This window comes from Hyperolius riggenbachi, chromosome 12 (assembly GCF_040937935.1).
Source record: "Hyperolius riggenbachi isolate aHypRig1 chromosome 12, aHypRig1.pri, whole genome shotgun sequence".
In the NCBI taxonomy this organism is placed as follows: domain Eukaryota; kingdom Metazoa; phylum Chordata; class Amphibia; order Anura; family Hyperoliidae; genus Hyperolius; species Hyperolius riggenbachi.
The window spans coordinates 113,858,888-113,879,316 of NC_090657.1; the positions used below are offsets into that span (position 1 = coordinate 113,858,888).

The following is a 20,429-nucleotide window of genomic DNA, read 5'->3' on the forward strand; positions in this document are numbered from 1 at the left end:
GTACATTAACTCTAAAAAAAGAAAGGTTGACTGTATAGGACTCCTAAAGGATGAGGGTGGGAACTCAATGGTGGATGACCAAGGGAAGGCAGAGTTATTAAATGCTTTCTTTGCTTCTGTCTTCACAAAAGAAACAGCACTGTTGCAAACTACAGAGGCGGAAGAGTCTCAATCTTCTAACTGTAATATTAAATACTTAACGCAGGAAGAAGTGAAGGCAAGACTAAATAAATTAAAAATAGACAAGGCACCTGGCCCGGATGGCATGCATCCTCGGGTCCTAAGGGAATTAAGTTCAGTTATAAATAAACCCCTTTATCTTATCTTTTGAGACTCTCTTGCAACTGGCAGAGTCCCAGTGGATTGGCGTACAGCTCACGTTTTCCCATTATTTAAGAAGGGCAAAAAATCAGATCCAGGAAATTATAGACCTGTAAGCTTAACATCAGTTGTATGCAAACTATTTGAGGGGTTACTAAGAGATACTATACATGACTTCATAGTAGAAAATAATCTTATTTCTCAGCATCAACATGGGTTTACTAAAGACAGGTCCTGTTTGACTAACATGCTCAGCTTTTATGAGGTAGTGAATGCTAATATGGATATTGGGAATGCTGTAGATGCGATATACTTGGACTTTGCAAAGGCCTTCGACACTGTTCCCCACAAAAGTCTGGTGCAAAAGTTGAGGATGCAAGGACTGGGGAAGAGTCTGTGTTCATGGATAGGGAACTGGCTAATGGACAGAAAACAAAGAGTTGTGGTCAATGGATCGTACTCAAAATGGGAGATTGTTAACAGTGGGGTCCCACAGGGGTCTGTTCTGGGTCCAGTGCTCTTCAATTTATTTATTAATGACCTAGTAGATGCAGTAGTGAGCAATGTTGCTATTTTTGCAGATGATACAAAATTGTGCAGAATCATCAACTCTCAGGAAGATAGTGTCATATTGCAACAGGATCTGGATAGGATGGCTATATGGGCACATACATTGCAGATGAAATTCAATGTTGAAAAATGTAAAGTCATGCATTTTGGATGTACTAATGGTCTAGCACCATACAAAATAAATGGGATACAGTTGGGGACAACTGCTGACCACTTAAATGTAGCTGGATGCATGTACTGCTGTGTTCTATTGCTTGTGTGTGTTGAATTTAGCATTCAGTATGCAGAGTTGGTGGGTTTTCTGGATGTGAGAGGTCCAGAGCCTGGGTGTGAGAGGTCCAGGCCCACCTGCACTCCCCTCCAGGTATCGCATGTTGGCCTTGTGGCCCCGGCCAGTGAGAGAGGTCCGGGGCCCCTCTTCATCGTGCGAACCAATCGTGTGTTTTTAAACTTTTTCTTTCAGCGGTCCTGCTAGCGACGCAATCTTGCGATGGCGTCCAACTGAAGCCTCCCACCTAAATGCTAATGGCTGCTAGATGTGGTATGGCAGGTAAAGGGTGTATGACAGTGATCCTGATTGGCTGACGAGCACCTGCTGACCACTTAAATGTAGCTGGATGCATGTACTGCTGTGTTCTATTGCTTGTGTGTGATGAGGTGGGTTCACTCAACACAAAAGGTAGGTATATGCAGTAATGAGGTGGGTTCACTGAACACAACAGCTAGGTATATGCAGTGATGAGGTGGGTTCACTGAACACAAAAGGTAGGTATATGCAGTTATGAGGTGGGTTCACTCAACACACAAGGTAGGTAAATGCAGTAATGAGGTGGGTTCACTCAACACAAAAGGTAGGTATATGCAGTGATGAGGTGGGTTCACTGAACACAAAAGGTAGGTATATGCAGTGATGAGGTGTGTTCACTCAACACAAAAGGCAGGTATATGCAGTGATGAGGTGGGTTCACTCAACACAAAAGGTGGGTATATGCTGTGATGAGGTGGGTTCACTAAACACAACAGGTACTAGGCATATGCAGTGATGAGGTGGGTTCACTAAACACAACAGGTAGTAGGTATATGCAGTGATGGGTATTACAATGTGCACCTGTCTCACACACAGGTAGTCAGTGAATGTGCTGGGCCTGGCTGGTAGTGGCACACACACAGTATGAATTAGCAAGGCTGTCTATGCAACACAAGTGTCAGTGGGACACAGAGAAAAAAAAATAGATCGCAAGAACAAGAGTAGCTCTCAAAAGAGCTGTTGTGGGGTGCTATTTTAGCAATAAGAATCAGCCAGGATCAAGCTAACAAGCCTATAACAGCCTAACTAATCTTTCCCTATGAGAGTCTGCCAGCAGCTGTCCCTTCTCTCAATATTGCAGGCACACGAGTGAGTGTAATGGCCGGCGGAGCCTGCCTTATATAAGGGGGGGGAGTGGCTCCAGGAGAGAGTGTAGCCTAATTGGCTACAATGTGCCTGCTGACTGTGATGTAGAGGGTCAAAGTTGACCCTAATGGCGCACTATGGGGCAAACCGAACTTCTGCAAAAGTTCACCTTCGCTGGCGAACGCGAACCACCGAAAATTTGCCTGGAACCGTTCGCAGGCGAACCGTTCGGGCCATCTCTATTGGGGGTATACATCAGCATCATTTCTCAAGTATGCATGCCCAAAACACTATTGGCTGCTGTGCACATTCAGGCAGGAGCGCAAATTGCAGGAATTGTTGAGCAGAGCATCCTCTGATTCTTGGCTGAATGGGGAGCAGAGCAGCACAAATGAAACGAGCCCATTCAAACCAATGATCGCTAGTCAGAGTGTTGTACAGAATGTTTTTTGGTGGTGGCGGGGGGGGGGGGGGGGGGGGTCTTAGGTGACAGCAGGCCTAGGGCACTGGAAAGTACAAATCCGTCCCTGAAAACAAAGATGAAAAAGGTCAATGCTGCAATTTTCTGTTGGGAACAAGTGTGTTATTTTATGGATAAAAAAAAAATCATATTTTACATTTCTTTTCCAGGACCTGAAAATGGATGACATGGTGACAGAAGAAATTTCTCCAGCAACAAAACCATCATCAGAACCAGACACTAAGCCTGAGAAAATAATTGCTGGTGGTAATCATTCACTAACCAAAGCAGGTCCATCAGTTTTGTGGAAGAAAGGAGGACGTCTGCTGTCAGGGCTTTTGGGGTTAAATGTATTGTTATTGGCTACTGTTCTTGTAAGTAGTTCAGCATTCACTGACATAGCACTGGTTGAGAAGGAGGTACTCTCTTTGCTGTGTTTTCTCATGGGCCTAACAATTTGTTGGATGATTGTGTTCCTACTCTGGACATCAAGGAAGGAGAACTACATAAAACTGACAGACTCACATGCTGGTCCCATATGGTTAAGAGGTAAGAAAGAATATACCATATCTTTGAAAGTGTACAAAAGCTTATCTTATAGTTACATAGTTATGTTATGCCTGGTACACTCATCCATTTTGGCAAATAACTGGACAATTTTACAACCTTAATATAATATGAAAGCTTACTTACACAATCTGTATCTTAGTGTTTTAAGTTTGTTGATCTGACAATTTCAGAAACCCCTGATCTGCTTCATGCTTGTTCAGGGTCTATGACAGAGGCAGAGAGACTATGGCAGAAGATCAAGGGACCGCCAGACAACTAGTATTGCTTAAAGAGGAAATAAATATGGCCTCCACATACCTCTTGTTACAGTTGCCCTTTAAGCCTAGAACAACTTTGCATTCTGAATGGCAAATGATTGGCCAATTTAACCACCTCCATGTAGTATGATAGTAGTTTGAATACTATGAGCATAGGTAGGCTCGCATACTATGTGGAAGTGATAACATTGGTCAGTGATTGGCCATTCAAAATGTACAAAGTTTGCACCAGGCTTAAGTTAAAAAAAGTTAGGTGTCAATCAAGTTCAATCTCCTGACCTCACTATATACCTATATTAGAGGGCGTACGAGAGAGAACGGCGCCGGAGACTTGGGCGCAGGACACAGCCAGTATATGGCTAATCCTGCTGCCGCACAAGTCCGGGCCGTGTTAATTACTATTCCCCCTCCAGGCCGACATGGATAGTGGGGGAATGAAATAATTCGGCTTCCAGCAATTGCTGGAAGCCGAATTATTGTTTTAAACTTCAACTTCAGATCCGTCTTCTGACGGCGCTGAAGTTACTCCCTGTGCCTGCGATAGCCGTAGTTCCTATTACGGCCTATGGTGGCGCCGGCTGCGCCCAAGTCTCCTGCGCTGCTGCGCCCAAGTCTCCAGCGCTGGATTTACCGTGTTCGATTAGAGGACCCGACATTGCACAGGTATGTATGTGGCTGTTGTTGGTTCCGCCCAATTTTTCTAACCTTAACACACAGACAGTCAATGACCAAGTGTGTGAGCTTTCGGGATCCTCTGCATCAATAATTTTAATTTTCCCCTATCAGAAATCTGATTGGCTGTTTTTTGGCTCCACCCCATTTTCTGAATTTGAACCCCAGTCACCCAATGTCCGACTGTATCAAGTTTGAGGCCTCTGCTATTAACAGTGTAAGAATGGCAACAATTTAAATATTTCTCTTGAAAATCAATAGGTGAAATTTGATTGGCTGTTGTAAGCCCCACCCACTTTCCTGAATATTAATCCCAGTCACCCAATGATCAACTGTTGGAAGTTTAAGAGCCCTGCCTTTTAAAAGTGTAAGAATGGCTGCAGTTTACATTTTGCCTGTAAAATGTTTTTTTTGGCTCTGCCCTCTTTTTTGTAACCTTGACACATAGTCACTCAATTACCAAGTTTGTGGGCTTTTGAGTTCCTGGCATCAAAAATGTGTGAATGGAAGCAGTTTATCCAGCAAAGAAATCTGACTGGCTGTTTGTGGCTCCACCTGCCTTTAGCGAATTTGAACACCAGTCACCCAATGACCGACTGTACCAGGTGTGAGGCCTTTGCCATTAACAGTGTAAGAATGGCAGCAGTTTAGTTTAAATATTAATCTTGAAAGTTAATAGGTGCATTTTGATTAACTGTTGTAGCTTCCACCCACTTTCCTAAATATTAATCCCAGTCACCCAGTGACCAAGTGTGCCAAGTTTGAAAACCCTGTGATTAACAGTAGGAATGGGCGCTGGATTCCGTGGAATTCGAAATTCCGGAATTGAGCCAATTGCAATTGGAATGCAAATTTTAAAGAGAATCTGTACTCTAAAATTCTTACAATAAAAAGCATACCATTCTCTTCATTATGTTCTCCTGGGCCCCTCTGTGCTGTTTCTGCCACTCCCTGCTGCAATCCTGGCTTGTAATTAACAGTTTTAGGCAGTGTTTACAAACAGCTTACTGTGTGACTCATGCAGAGCTTGGAGAGGGTGTGTAAAGCTTCTACCAATGACAAGCAGTGCTGCACATTCCACACATTCCAGCCTCAGCCCGACAGAGCCGACAGAGGAAAGAAGATAAGATTTATTACAGAGACAGTGCAACTAGAAAATGCTGCAGTAAGACAGACCACATTAGAACAGGCATAGGAACTTATAGGATAGAAGAAATAAGGCTCAAAATTTTGTTACAGAGTCTCTTTAAGTTAGCCAATCACAAGGAAGAAGCTTCTAAGTGTATTTCTGCCTGGAAAACGGAATTTCTGCACCAATAAGAGTCTTAATGAGAACCAACCAATCCTACCTGAGCAACCAGCTCCCTAGCTACCTATCAGCAGCTATCCCACCCATTTTGTATATAATAGAGACTTGCAGCCAGGAACAGCTTGTGGGTTTCAGTCTAGTGTGGAGAGAGGAGAGACAGACGCAGACCCATAGTTGTTTTAACATAAAACAAAAGTCTTTTTCAAGACTGTATATAAATCAAAAGTCTTTTTAAAGACTCTGTGACTAGTCTGTGAGAGAGAAAGTTAGAGTGTCAGCTATATTAGTAGAGAGATTGTAGTGTAGTGTGTTAGTACTTAATAGTTGCTTGCTGCAGAGCCAGCCAGGCCGCAGGCTTAGTGTTTGACAGAGTGAGAGTGAGTTAGCTGTGTGATTAGTGATTTGTTTGATTAGTGCTTGATTAGCTGAGTGAGTGTAGTGAATTTGTTTTTGTTTTTATTAATTTCTTTTTGTTTTCTTTATTTTGTGTTTTGGATTTATTTTCTTTATTTCACCCCCTTATTTTGTGATCTGTTCTGCTCATACGTACGTACTACGTACCCCTTCCCCAATAAAGTTTGTGGGCCCCAAAAAATGGAGCGAAGGCAGCAGAAAATTCCTGCCACTCCTGCAGGGACATGGAGTCATGGACGTTCACGTCAAGTACGTGATCAGGGTGAGGGTGGCAGCAGCAGCAGGAAGCGTTCCCCCCTGGTCAGAATGTCTTCCTTGTGTTCGCACCAGGCTCAGCAGAACGCAGGAAAATTCTGTCAGAGCAAGAGGCGAAGACAGATGCTGATTATTTACATCAGGATTCAGAAACCTCTACCCAGGAGAAACTTGAAGCTAGTTGCAGCAGCGCTAGCAGTGGCCGCCAGGTTTCTCATGACCAGAACCCGACCGTAGCTGCTTCTGTTGATGATGACAAGCTTGTTTCCTCCCAGTACTCCGTTGAGTCCGCTCCAGAAGTACAGCACACCATCGCTGAGACTGAGAGAGATGTGCAGAATGTTTGGCACGAGGCATTGGAGGAGACCATGGGACCAAGCTCCCAAGAAGTGGTGGGTTCTGTGGTGACAGAAATGGCATTGGCCACTGTGTTTTCTTCATCCAGTGTCACCAGTCAACATCACCAACAACACCACTCAACTACAGAGGTGTTTGGTGGCCAGGTGGAGGGTCCAGAACACTCACTTATTGCACTGGATGATATTTTTGATGATGGTGATGATGATGAGGTGGGTGATAAAACTTATTTGCCACCTGTTCATTTAGGCAGTAGCAGGCGTGAGCAGCCTGTACAAACAGAGCAGACGGTTGGCCAGCAGCCTGCTTCCCCGTCTGTTAGTACCCGCCACCAGTCCAATGCCGAGCATCAAGGTGCTAGAACAGGTCGCACCACTGCTGGACGTGCACGCACGTCCCCTGCATGGAAGTATTTTATTGATGCGGAAGAGGATAAATCCAGGGCAGTCTGTTGTGTGTGTCGTAAAACAGTGAGCAGAGACAAATCGGGCACTGGGTGCGGCACTTCAGAGCTGCTAAGCCATCTGCACAACAACCACAAACGGGAGTTTGAAGCTGTAAAAAATTACAATAAGATGGGTCGAGTAAAATCAGCACCAACAGGCCCCTCCTCTTTTTTTTCCTAATCATCCGAGTCCTGTCCCTATCCAACCTGCTCCTCAGTCCCATTCGACTTCAAAGTCCTCTGCATGCCAGGCTGGTAGAGGACTCGCCGGCAAGCACTTCCTCATCAGTCTTGTTGGTTGAATCACCAGTGTTCCAGCGTCAGGCCTCTGTGCCAGAAATGTTGCAGAGGAAGCGGATGCTCCCTGCAACTGATCCGTTTGTGGTGAAAAATAATGCGCTCCTGGCAAGGCTGTTGGGCCAACAGCTGCTGCCCTACCAGTTTGTGGAGTGTGCCCCCTTCCGCAGACTGATGAAGAGTGTTGCTCCACCATGGCGGATCCCCAGCCGCCATTATTTTGCCAGGAATGCTATCCCTGCCCTGCACCAGCACATTGTGGAGTGTGTCGGCCGGTCTATGGATCACGCTGTCGGTGACAAGGTGCACTTTACGATGGATGGCTGGAGCAGCAGGCATGGGCAGGGAAAGTATCTGACTTTTACCGCCCATTGGGTCACCCTCCATGGTGCTGCTGAGAAGGGTGCAAGATCTGGGGCATCTCAACTGGTGGTGCTGCCACGTGGGTTGAAGGGAAGGCCTGTTCCACTTCCCTCTGCTACCTGTTCTGTCCAAGGCCAGTCTGCCATTGCTGAGCCTCCCAGCAAGTGGTCCCACTCCTCCTACACTGGTCTGCAGCACCATCTATGCCAAGCAGTGCTGAAAATGGAATCCATGGAGGAGAACAGGCAAACCGGATCTGTAATCCTTGCAACCTTACAGGGTCAGATTCGGCAGTGGCTGACCCCACGAAGACTTGACACAGGTGTAGTGGTGTCTGATAACGGTGCCAACACGCTGGCTGCCATTTCGCTAGGTGGCTATACTCACTTACCTTGCTTGGCCCACATCTTCAACCTTGTAGTCCAGAAATTTCTACAAACTTTCCAAGGGTTGAAGGACGCTGTGGCCTCGGCGCGAAAAGTGTCAGCCCACATCCGTCGCTCCGCAACTGCCACCGCGGCCATGAAATTGCTGCAGCACCGCCATAGCCTGCCGCAGCACAGGCTTATTTCAGATTGTCCGACGTGTTGGAACTCCACACTATACATGCTGGAGAGGTTGTGGGAGCAGCGCACGGCAGTCAGGCTATACCTGTCTGAGGCATCTTCCACCAGAACAGGGCCACTGGACTACATTACTAGGGACCAGTGGCAGCTGATTGGACAGGTGTGCAAAGTGTTGGAGCCATTTGAGCAGGCAACAAAAGTGGTCAGTGAGGAGCACTGCAGTATATCAGAGGTGCTCCCTCTTGTCTTCACCATGGAAAAGACTCTTGAAAAACTGCTGGAACGGGGGGGAGGAAGCCCTACTGAACAGTGGCCAGTCAGGTGAAGGAGTTAGTGGGCATGCTCCAGTCCTGGATGAGGAGGCAGAGCTTGTGGAAGCAGAAGAGCACATTGTCCGGGGGTGGAAAGAAGATTTTGGTGCGGAGCTGGGTCATGATGTCGACGACAGTTCTGACAGCCAGGAAGAGGTGATTCATGGCAGACATCTCTTCCCCATGGCTGCACATATGATCCAGTGCCTAAAGAAAGACCCCCGGATTAAAACTTTAAAAGCAAGGCTAGACATGTGGGTGGCCACCATCTTAGATCCCCGGTGCAAGGGGAAAATGCGCCAGTTCATAACCCCCTCCCAAGCAGACACCATGATGAGCCAGATCCGGGATGCTCTTCATCGTTGGGTAGAAGATGTGTTTCCTACACCTGTACCCCGGTCGCAAGCTACCAAGCCTAGTAATCACACTCAGCAAAGGTCTGGTGGTCCCACTCCCAGCAGCAGCACCAGTAGCCAATCTGTAAACCTGCTGAGTATGCTGAAGGCATTTTACCAGCCAGTGCCAGATACTCCTTCTAGCAGCAGCACCACCAGCGGAGTAATTGGTCACCACCGCCAGCGGCTGGCCCGTATGGTGGACGATTACTTGGCGTCAGCCAGTGCTCCAGACAATATGGAGACTAATGATGACCCCATGCAATATTGGACCAAACAATTGGTTACCTGGCCTGAACTCGCTCAGTATGCACTGGAGGTTCTTGCATGCCCCGTCGCCAGTGTTCTTTCTGAGCGAGTATTTAGTGCTGCAGGTGGAGTGGTCACCGATCAATGGACCCGTCTGTCCACAGACAATGTGGACATGCTAGCATTCATTAAAATGAACGAGGCATGGATCAGTAACAATTACAAGGCCCCTCTCACTGATTCAACAGAATGAGTCCAATAGTTTATTGATGCAAAATTTTTTAGGACTGTCGTGGAACTACTTCTAGGTCCCATGGCCTACGACAAGTCCTGCTGCTCCAAATAATTTTTAGGACTGCCGTGGAACCCACCTCTAGGTCCCATGGCCTACGACAAGTCCTGCTGCTTCAAATAATTTTTAGGACTGCCGTGGAACCCACCTCTAGGCCCCATAGCCTACGACAATTCCTGCTGCTACAAAGAATGTTTAGGACTGCCGTGGAACCCACCTCTAGGTCCCATGGCCTACGACAAGTCCTGCTCCTACAAAGAATGTTTAGGACTGCCGTGGAACCACCTCTAGGTCCCATGACCTACGACAAGTCCTGCTGCTACAAACAATATTTAGGACTGCCGTGGAACAACCTCTAGGTCCCATGGCCTACGACAATTCTTGCTGCTACAAAGAATGTTTAGGACTGCCGTGGAACCACCTCTAGGTCCCATGGCCTACAACTTCTCCTGCTGCTCCAAACAATTTTTAGGACTACTGTGGAACCAGTAGCTCCCAAGGCCTACAACAACTCCTGCTGCTCCAAACAACACTTGTAAATGACCGCCGTGGAACACCATGGCTTACGCGACAACTCCTGCAGCTCCAAACCACAATTATAATCACCGCTGTGGAACACCATGGTTTACACGACAACTCCTGCTGCAAAAAAAAAAAATGAACAGTGGAACAGCCACTAGGTCCCATGGGCTACCATTTAGCACAAAAGAGGTTTCAATTGCGACTATTTTAATTTTTCCGCCGGAATGTGGAATTCCTCTGAATTTGGCGAAATTCCGCGGAAATGTATTGGTGACGGAATATGGCAGAATCCGCCAATTCCGGCGGAACAGAATTCGGACCTTCCGATCGTCCCTAATTAACAGTCTAACAATGGCTGCAGTTTACATTTTCCCATTGAATTGCTCAAATTTGATTGGCTGTTTTATGCTTCACCCACTTTCCCTAAATTTTCACCTAGGTCACTAAGTGACCAACTGTGCCAAGTTTGGGGACTCTGGCTTTATTGCTGTGAGAATGTCAGCCGTTTACATTTTTTCCATTGACGTGAATAGGTGAAATCAGATTGGCTGTTTGTAGCTCTGCCCAAGTGTTCAGGGGGGATGCGAGACCCCCAGTACATATCATCCCAGGTAGTAAGGGATCTGAATACCAAGTTTTGTTTAAATCGGTCAAGGAGCTTTTCGAGTGATGGCGGCACTTACATACACACACACATACACACATACATACTGTACATACACACATCCGAAAAAAAAAATATATATACAGTATATATACATACAGTATATATTAATCTAGAAAAAAGAATGTCTCGGTAAAGATGATTTCCACTGGACCCGCCCGGAGCCCCAGTGGGTCCAGTGGCTTCAAAGAATGATATTCCTGCACTTTGATTGGCCCAGACAGTCAGCCTACTGAGCCAATCAAAGTGCAGGAATATTGTTGACCACTCCTTTCAGGGCACATGGTTTTTCTTGGTCTTCATTGTGCAGCATAGCTTTTTAGTGGGGTGAGTCTGGCCTGCTGTACTATAGGTGGGCCCAGTAGGACAACACTATCTTCTGTATCTCAAGCAGTAGTGGGAATCTACCCAGCTCAGCTCGGCAGGCATTGTTTGAGTTACTCTGATGGACCTGGGGGAGGTGTTTGCAGAATTCAAGGTGGAATATTCCTGAGGGGCTAGATTCCCATTTTGATTTATCTGGGTAGGTGATGGGGCCCCATATGTTACTTCCGTAGGGTAGAATTGGGGTGATGACACTGTCAAAGACTTTCAGACAGACTTTCACCGCTGGTTTGAGGTTGTACAGTTCGTTCCTGATGGCATAGAACGTTTGGCAAGTTTTGGCTGTTAGGGCCTCTATGGCTGATTTAAAGGACCATCATCGCGAAAATTGTAAAATTTAAAATACACGTAAACAAATACAAATGAGAAGTATGTTTCTTCCAGAGTAAAATGAGCCATACATTTCTTTTCTCTTATGTTGCTGCAACATGCAGTATGTAGAAGAAATGGCACAGAACCAACAGGTTTTGGACTAGCCAATCTCCTCATAGGGAATTCTCAGGGTTTTGTTTATTTTCAAAAGCACTTAGTGAATGGCAGTTGCTCTGTCCAACTGCCAAAAAAGTTATCAGCGAGCAGGGAGGCTGGCCAGCACCATCGTTTAATTCCTTTTTAGGGAATATCTTAATAAAAAAGAAGTCATGCTGAAAATCCCCCATGAGGCGATGGGCTAGTCCAACATCTGTCGGTAAAGTCAGACTTCTACTACTTACTGTAAATAACAGCAACATAGGGGAAAAGTAATGTATGGCTCATTTTACTCTGGAAGAAACATACTTATTTATAAATGTTTACATGTATTTAAAATGTTACAATTTCACAATAGTGGTCCTTTTAAACTTCCAGATTGATTGATTTCACAGTCATTAAGTGTGAAGGATGGGCTCTGAACTGACCTTGTGTTTTTGCTCTACAATACCAGAATACTGTTAAGAAGATGCACTTACAAAGGTGTTTGGGGGGGGTCGCTAGGGGAATCAAGAGGTCTCTGTGACAAACGGAAAGCTGGTGCTGCCATTGAATGACATTCTGGATCTAGATTTTACCAGCAAGCATCCACCTCAGTCAGAACATGCAGCTCTGGCCAGGTGTCTGATAAGGGTCTTCATGTGTTTAGTAGTAGGACCCCCCTGGTGGGGCCCCAGAATCCCCTGGGCCCCATCCACCCCTCCCCCACTGATGGCCTGTCTGCGGCCCTGTCCATACATTTACACACAGACACACACACACACCATACATACATACACACACACACACTCACTCACTCATACTTACGTACATACACACATACTCCATACATATACACACAGACACACATGCAGGCACGTGCACAGAGGGGTGCTCTGGGTGCCCAGGCACCCCCCTTTTTAAAATCTTCAAAAAAGGCCCCTCTCGCTGCGCAAAATAAGCTCCGCCCCCGACCGCGATAAGCCCCGCCCACCTGTGGGAAGCTCCGCCCCCGCCTGGGACACTTTCAAGTGAAGAGGCCTAGACCGGAATCCTAGTGTGGCATACTGACCTCTCCCTCCACCTAGGACCCATACTGACCTCTACCTCCCCCAGCACCCATAGTGACCTCTCCCTCCACCTAGTACCCCGTGACCACTCCCTACCCAGTACCCACAGTGACATCTCCCTTCACCTAGCACCCACAGTGACCTCTCCCTCCACCTAGCACTCACAGTGACCTCTCCCTCCACCTAGCACCCACAGTGACCTCTCCCGCCACCTAGCACCCACAGTGACCTCTCTCTCTTACCCAACACCCACAGTGACCTCTCCCGCCACCTAGCACCCACAGTGACCTCTCTCTTACCCAGCACCCACAGTGACCTCTCCCTCCACCTGGGACCCATAGTGACCTCTCCCTCCCCAGCACCCACAGTGACCTCTCCCTCCCCAGCACCCACAGTGACCTCTCCCTCCACCTAGCACCCACAGTGACCTCTCTCTTACCCAGCACCCACAGTGACCTCTCCCTCCACCTAGCACCCACAGTGACCTCTCCCTCCACCTGGGACCCATAGTGACCTCTCCCTCCCCAGCACCCACAGTGACCTCTCCCTCCCCCAGCACCCACAGTGACCTCTCCCTCCACCTAGCACCCACAGTGACCTCTCTCTTACCCAGCACCCACAGTGACCTCTCCCTCCACCTGGGACCCATAGTGACCTCTCCCTCCCCAGCACCCACAGTGACCTCTCTCTTCCCCAGCACCCACAGTGACCTCTCCCTCCCCCAGCACCCACAGTGACCTCTCCCTCCCCCAGCACCCACAGTGACCTCTCCCTCCACCTAGCACCCACAGTGATCTCTACCTCCACCTAGGACCCATAGTGACATCTCCCTCCACCTAGCACCCACAGTGACCTCTCCCTCCCCAGCTCTAGCAGTGATCCTGCCTACCCGGAACCCACACTGACCTATCACTCCCCCAGCACCCACAGTGATTTTTCCCTCCACCAGTGGCTACCCTCCTGTCCCCTGCAGCACCCACAGGGACCTCCCATCCCAAAAGCTCCGCCCCCGCCTGGGACACTTTCAAGTGAAGAGGCCCAGACAGGAATCCTAGTGTGGCATACTGACCTCTCCCTCCACCTAGGACCCATACTGACCTCTACCTCCCCCAGCACCCATAGTGACCTCTCCCTCCACCTAGTACCCCGTGACCACTCCCTACCCAGTACCCACAGTGACATCTCCCTTCACCTAGCACCCACAGTGACCTCTCTCTTACCCAGCACCCACAGTGACCTCTCCCTCCACCTAGCACCCACAGTGACCTCTCCCTCCACCTGGGACCCATAGTGACCTCTCCCTCCCCCAGCACCCACAGTGACCTCTCCCTCCCCCAGCACCCACAGTGACCTCTCCCTCCACCTAGCACCCACAGTGACCTCTCTCTTACCCAGCACCCACAGTGACCTCTCCCTCCACCTGGGACCCATAGTGACCTCTCCCTCCCCAGCACCCACAGTGACCTCTCCCTTCCCCAGCACCCACAGTGACCTCTCCCTCCCCCAGCACCCACAGTAACCTCTCCCTCCACCTAGCACCCACAGTGACCTCTCCCTCCCCAGCTCTAGCAGTGATCCTGCCTACCCCGGAACCCACACTGACCTATCACTCCCCCAGCACCCACAGTGATTTTTCCCTCCCCCAGTGGCTACCCTCCTGTCCCCTGCAGCACCCACAGGGACCTCCCATCCCCAAAGCAGCACCTACAGTGACCTCTCCCATTGCCAGCGCCCACAGTGGCTTCTCCCAACACCCAGCATCCACTCCCTCCTCCAGTAACCACACTGACTTCTCCCAGCACCCACAGTGGCCTACCCTTGCCCCAGCACCCACACTGACCTCTACCTCCCTTAGCAGCAACTATGCCATTCATAGCAGCACCCATAGAGACCTCCCACCCTCTGCACCCACAATGACCTCTACCTCCCGAGACCCACAGTGATCTCCCCCAAAGGACCCACAGTGACCTCCCTTTCCTCCAGCATCCATACTGACCTCTACCTTCCACAGCACCCACAGTTACTTCTCCCCCCAGCACCCACAGTGACCTACCCTTCCCCATCAACCACACTGACCTCAAGCTCCCCTAGCAGCAACTATGCCATTCATAGCAGTACCCACAGTGACCTCCAACTCCCTGCACCCACAGCAATCCCACCAATATTCAGCACCCACATTACACTCAACCAGTAACCCCCACTATAGCAAGCACCCAGCACCCTGCACCCAATACTCACATGCGGCCTCAATATGGCACTTAGTACTTGCATCAAACAGCCACATGACACCCAATACCTGCACCCCTTTACCCTATAGCTGGCACCCAGTACTCAAACCTACATGGCACAGTACTTGCACCCAGCTCTGACATGTCACTCACACCTGCACACAGACTCCACATGGCACCCACTCACATAACCAGTACTAGCACCCGAAGTACCTGCACTCAGAACCCACGTGACACACAACACCCACCCAGAGCTAGCACCCAGTACAGGCATGGCACCAAGTATTTGCACCTATGTGATACCCAGTACCTGCACCCAACACCCACATGTTTCATCTGCAGTAGTTCCAGTTGCACTAAGCCTCCACTTTGTGCCCAGCACCCACACCAAGCACTCACATATGACATCCAGTACTTGCACCCAGAACTCAAAAGGGACTGAGTACCTGCAATCAACACCTACATGATGGTTGATACACACCCATACAGCCAGAATCCACATGACACCCTGTGCCAGCACCCAGAACCCACATGGCACCCAGCATCTTCCTTTAGCACCCGCATGACAACAAATACCCCAGTAGCCAGCACCCATCACCCATATGTCACCATGTACTCACTCCCAGTACCCACTTGGCACTCAGTATTTGCACCTAAGACCCACATACCCCCATAATCAACACCCACATGGCACAGTACTCACACGTCACCAAGTTCCAAAACCATTATATGCACCTAGTACCCGTCCATGGCCAGCACCCAAATAGTACCCAGTACCCATCCTTGGTCCGAACCCATATGAGACACGGTACTCTCCCATGGCACACATCCAGACCACACATGGCACTCCCTACTCACTCATGTACAACACTCACATGGCTCCCTGTACCAATTAGCACTCATATGGCACCCACTATTGTTTATCACCATCTGCTACTCATTCAGCACCCAATACAGCATAGCACCCACTGCAAATAAACACCCAATACAAACTGGACCTTGGTAACCAAAGCAGCTTGACACAGACTTTACTTTGGCATCTCGGCACCCACTGCAACTTACCACAAAGTGAATCTTTGTGTCTTACCATCTACTGCATCTTGGCGCCCACTGCACCTTGGCACTTACTGCAGTTTTGCATCTACTAATGCTTAGCAACCACTGCATATTGGTAAACACTTCTTTGCCTGAAAAGAGGCTTGGGTGCTGATCAAGAGGGACAGAGGTCCCAATAATGAAAGGTGAGTCTGTGCCTCCACAGTGGGCTCCACTGTGCCCACTCTAACCCACAGTGAGCACCTATCACTGCTGATTTGAGGGTGGTAGCACCAAAAGAGTTGGAAGGAGACACAAAGTCTGCCTGATACTGCTATAAAGGTGTGTGTGTGTGTGTGTGTGTGTGTGTGTGGGGGGGGGGGTGTTAAGACTGCCTTATTGCTTTCTGGAGAGGAGGTGTTACATACACAATTTAACACGATTTATCGATTTCAAATTTGAGCACAACAAGCTTGAGGATCTTCTGCATGGCCCTGCCCCTTCCTGCAGCACCCACACTGACCTCTACTTTTCCCATCAGCCACCCCTTCCCCTCATAGCTGGCAACCAGTACTCACATTCACATGACACCAAGTATCTGCACCCAGGCCTAAAATTGCACCCAGTACTCACACCTGCACACGGTACCCACTATCTGCACCAAGTATCCACTTAAGCCGTACCCGCACCCAAAGTACCTGCATTCAAAACCAATGTGATGCCCAAAGCCCACCCAGAGCCAGCACCCAGTACAGGCATGTCACCAAGTATTCGCACCCATGTCACACCCGGTACCTGCACCCAGCACCCACATGACATCCAGTACATGCACCCAGACTTTACATGGCACTAAGTTCTTGCAATCAACACCCGCATGACACTCGATATCCAACCATAGCCAGAACCCACATGACACTCAGTACTTACACAAAGAACCCACATGGCACCCATCCTCTGCATTCAGCAGCATGACAATCAATACCCCCCTAGCCAGAAATGAGGAGGGGGGGGGCATGCGGGGGAAGGCATTGACAGGCCCCTTTTTTAAATTTGAGCACCCCCCACTTAAGGACCCTCTGCACGGCCCTGCACACATGCTTCATACATTTACACACAGACACACATGCTCCATACATTTAAACACAGACACACATACTCTATATATAAACACACACACCATACCATACATACATACACACACATTCATACATACATACATTCGACAATGATTCACTGCGCTTTCCAACCCTAAGAAATTTTAAAACATGCACATAGTGCCAAGTATTGTCTTAAAAAGATCACACTCTACACCCCGTGCCTGCACTCCTGGGGGTAGTGCCACCACCGTATATGGGATATTGCTCTCTCTCCCAATGTGAATACACTCACCAGAAGCGCATCTTGGAAACTGGCATATCACATGTATAAGATGTATAAGATGTCGGCCAAGGAGGATCTCCACACGTAAAACCAACTTCCAAGTTTATTTGCCACATATACGCAGGTTGACAGACGGTGCCTATGAGCCTACCGCGGTTATAACAGACCCACACGCCACCACGCCGTCTTTCCTGCTTCCCCTCCGGATTTCCGTGACGTCAGCGCGCACATCTCCGACTCCGCCCTACGCGTTTCATCACACAGTGACTCATTCAGGGGCTGGAGGTTGCTACCCGACGTCCATCTAAATACCATCCGCGCCTCCTCCGCCAGTAGCTCCGCCTGCAACACCGCCCTCCTTGGTTGCTAGGCTGCCACATAGCGTGCCGTCTGTTATATTCCGCAGTTATGGTATACATTACATTGCACTCACTATACAATACAGTTCAATCTCTAAGTAATCCTAGCAGCTTCATCCTCTATCATCATAGGTTACACCAGATACATTATATTCACCCTTCACCCACACGTTCTCAACCCATCTCACTTACTATGCTAATTACTCAATACAATCTTCTCCTCTCCTTATCACCATTATTCATAAATAAATTAATAAAGTGACAGTGCCAATTTTATATACAATAATAATCATACCTTACCCCAATATTTGATTGATCATTAAAGTGACAGTACCCCTTCCATATACTGAACCCTATCCCATACCGTAAATGTCAGTAAAAGTGACAGTGCTAATATATGTCTATATTCTATATCAAATATAGATACTCATGATAATTCCTATGTTCACTCACCTCACTATGGTAACCCTTCTCTAAATAGGGGTAAACCCACATAAATATTAAACCACACCTCTTCACTCCTAGTGATTCTGTTACTTACATACAATATAAATTCCTAATAATATTCATACCTTACCCCAATCATACCTTATTAATATTGGGGTAAGGTATGATTATTATTGTATATAGAATTGGCACTGTCACTTTATTAATTTATTTATGAATAATGGTGATAAGGAGAGGAGAAGATTGTATTGAGTAATTAGCATAGTAAGTGAGATGGGTTGAGAACTTGTGGGTGAAGGGTGAATATAATGTATCTGGTGTAACCTATGATGATAGAGGATGAAGCTGCTAGGATTACTTAGCGATTGAACTGTATTGTATAGTGAGTGCAATGTAATGTATACCATAACTGCGGAATATAACAGTCGGCACGCTATGTGGCAGCCTAGCAACCAAGGAGGGCGGTGGTGCAGGCGGAGCTACTGGCGGAGGAGGCGCGGATGGTATTTAGATGGACGTCGGGTAGCAACATCCAGCCCCTGAATGAGTCACTGTGTGACGAAACGCGTAGGGCGGAGTCGGAGGTGTGCGCGCTGACATCACGGAAATCCGGAGGGGAAGCAGGAAAGACGGCGTGGTGGCGTGTGGGTCTGTTATATCCGCGGTAGGCTCATAGGCACTGTCTGTCAACCTGCGTATATGTGGCAAATAAACTTGGAAGTTGGTTTTACGTGTGGATCCTCCTTGGCCGACATCTTATACATCTTATACATGTGATATGCCAGTTTCCAAGATGCGCTTCTGGTGAGTGTATTCACATTGGGAGAGAGAGCAATATCCCATATACGGTGGTGGCACTACCCCCAGGAGTGCAGGCACGGGGTGTAGAGTGTGATCTTTTTAAGACAATACTTGGCACTATGTGCATGTTTTAAAATTTCTTAGGGTTGGAAAGCGCAGTGAATCATTGTCGAGTGTGGAATAAGGTGGAGTGAAACCTCTTTTTGCTGCGATCCCCTGACTATCTGGTACCATTGGAGCGCAGTATAATCACTGTAAATTGGTAATACATACATACATACAAACACACTTAGGGCTTGATTCCGAAAAGAGTGCTAACTGATAGCACGTCTGTTTTCGCGATCGCCACTTTTCGCATGAAACGGTAACGTTTTTACGCACAAACGTGAATTGTCGGACAAAACCGATATCCTTTGCGCGCAGAAAAATTCACGTTTGCGCGCGAAAATGTTATCGTTGCACGTGAAAATTCGCGCCATCAGTTAGCACTCTTTTCTGAATCAAGCCCTTAGGCTCCCTGCACACTGCAAATCCGTTTTCCAATTCCGATTCCGTGTCTGATTCTGATTTCGATTTTTAATTCCGATTTTCCCTAAATACATTCAACAGAAAACAGATCAAAAAACGCAGCATGCAGTAAAGATTAAAAATTGGAATCGGTTGTAAAGACCGATTAGAAAGCGGAATCGGAACCGCATGCAGTGTGCAGGGAGCCTTACACATTTACACACATACACTATCTACACACTACACACACACCATATGTACATACATACACACATACATACATTCACACATACTTCATACATACAGTATACCCACAAAGCATGACAGAGCATCTCTAACTCACACAGCAATACTCTGCTATCTCTCCTGTCATAGCTGCAGCTCATCCATGTGTCTCTGTCTCTGTCCTTCTCCAGCCGTCCTCACTTTCCTGGGAGGGGCGGAGCTTGACATTTCTCTCCACACTGAAGTCTATCGGTGTTATCTGATCAGTCCACATCTCTGCACATACCTTTGAAAAGACTGCATGTTTAAAAGGGCATAGGATAAAGGTAGTAGAATATCGGTAGTTTTAATGATATTCTACTACATTTATATAGTAAAATAATGGTAATATTTATCAATATTTTACTATGACCTAACCTCTCCCCTGGTGGTGCCTAACCCTTAAACAGCCCTGGTGGTGCCTAACCCTTAAACCGCCCTGGTGGTGCCTAACCTTTAACCCCTACCCAGTGGTGCCTAACCTTTAACTTCACCCCAGTGGTGCCTAACCCTTAACCCCCCCTTCGTGGAGCCTAATCCTTAACACCCCCCCCCCTCCTGTAGGCAACTAACCTTAAACCCCCCCCCCCCCCACCACCACCACCACCATCACCACCACCTTACCTTAACTCCAACATCTTGTTTAAAAGGGCACCTGAATTGTGGCTGCAAATACTGGCTACAAAATACATCAACAAATAGCGGCTACACAATAGAAAATAGCAGCTACAAATAGCGGCTGCAAATTGTAGCCGCTATTATAGAGGGCACCAGTTTAATACTTTGTGCGCCAAGATTTGTGTACAGCCGCTGAAATCAATAGGG

At 47.9% G+C, this 20,429-nt stretch overlaps 1 protein-coding gene across 1 annotated transcript in view; it reads left to right on the forward strand.

The window, feature by feature from the left end:
- LOC137542195 (uncharacterized) overlaps positions 1-20,429 on the forward strand; it is a 438,126-nt gene that overhangs the window by 217,438 nt on the left and 200,259 nt on the right. The window contains exon 7 of the mRNA XM_068263924.1: positions 2,915-3,293. Coding sequence (XP_068120025.1) covers positions 2,915-3,293 — 379 coding nt within the window. The remainder of the gene's footprint in view (positions 1-2,914; positions 3,294-20,429) is intronic.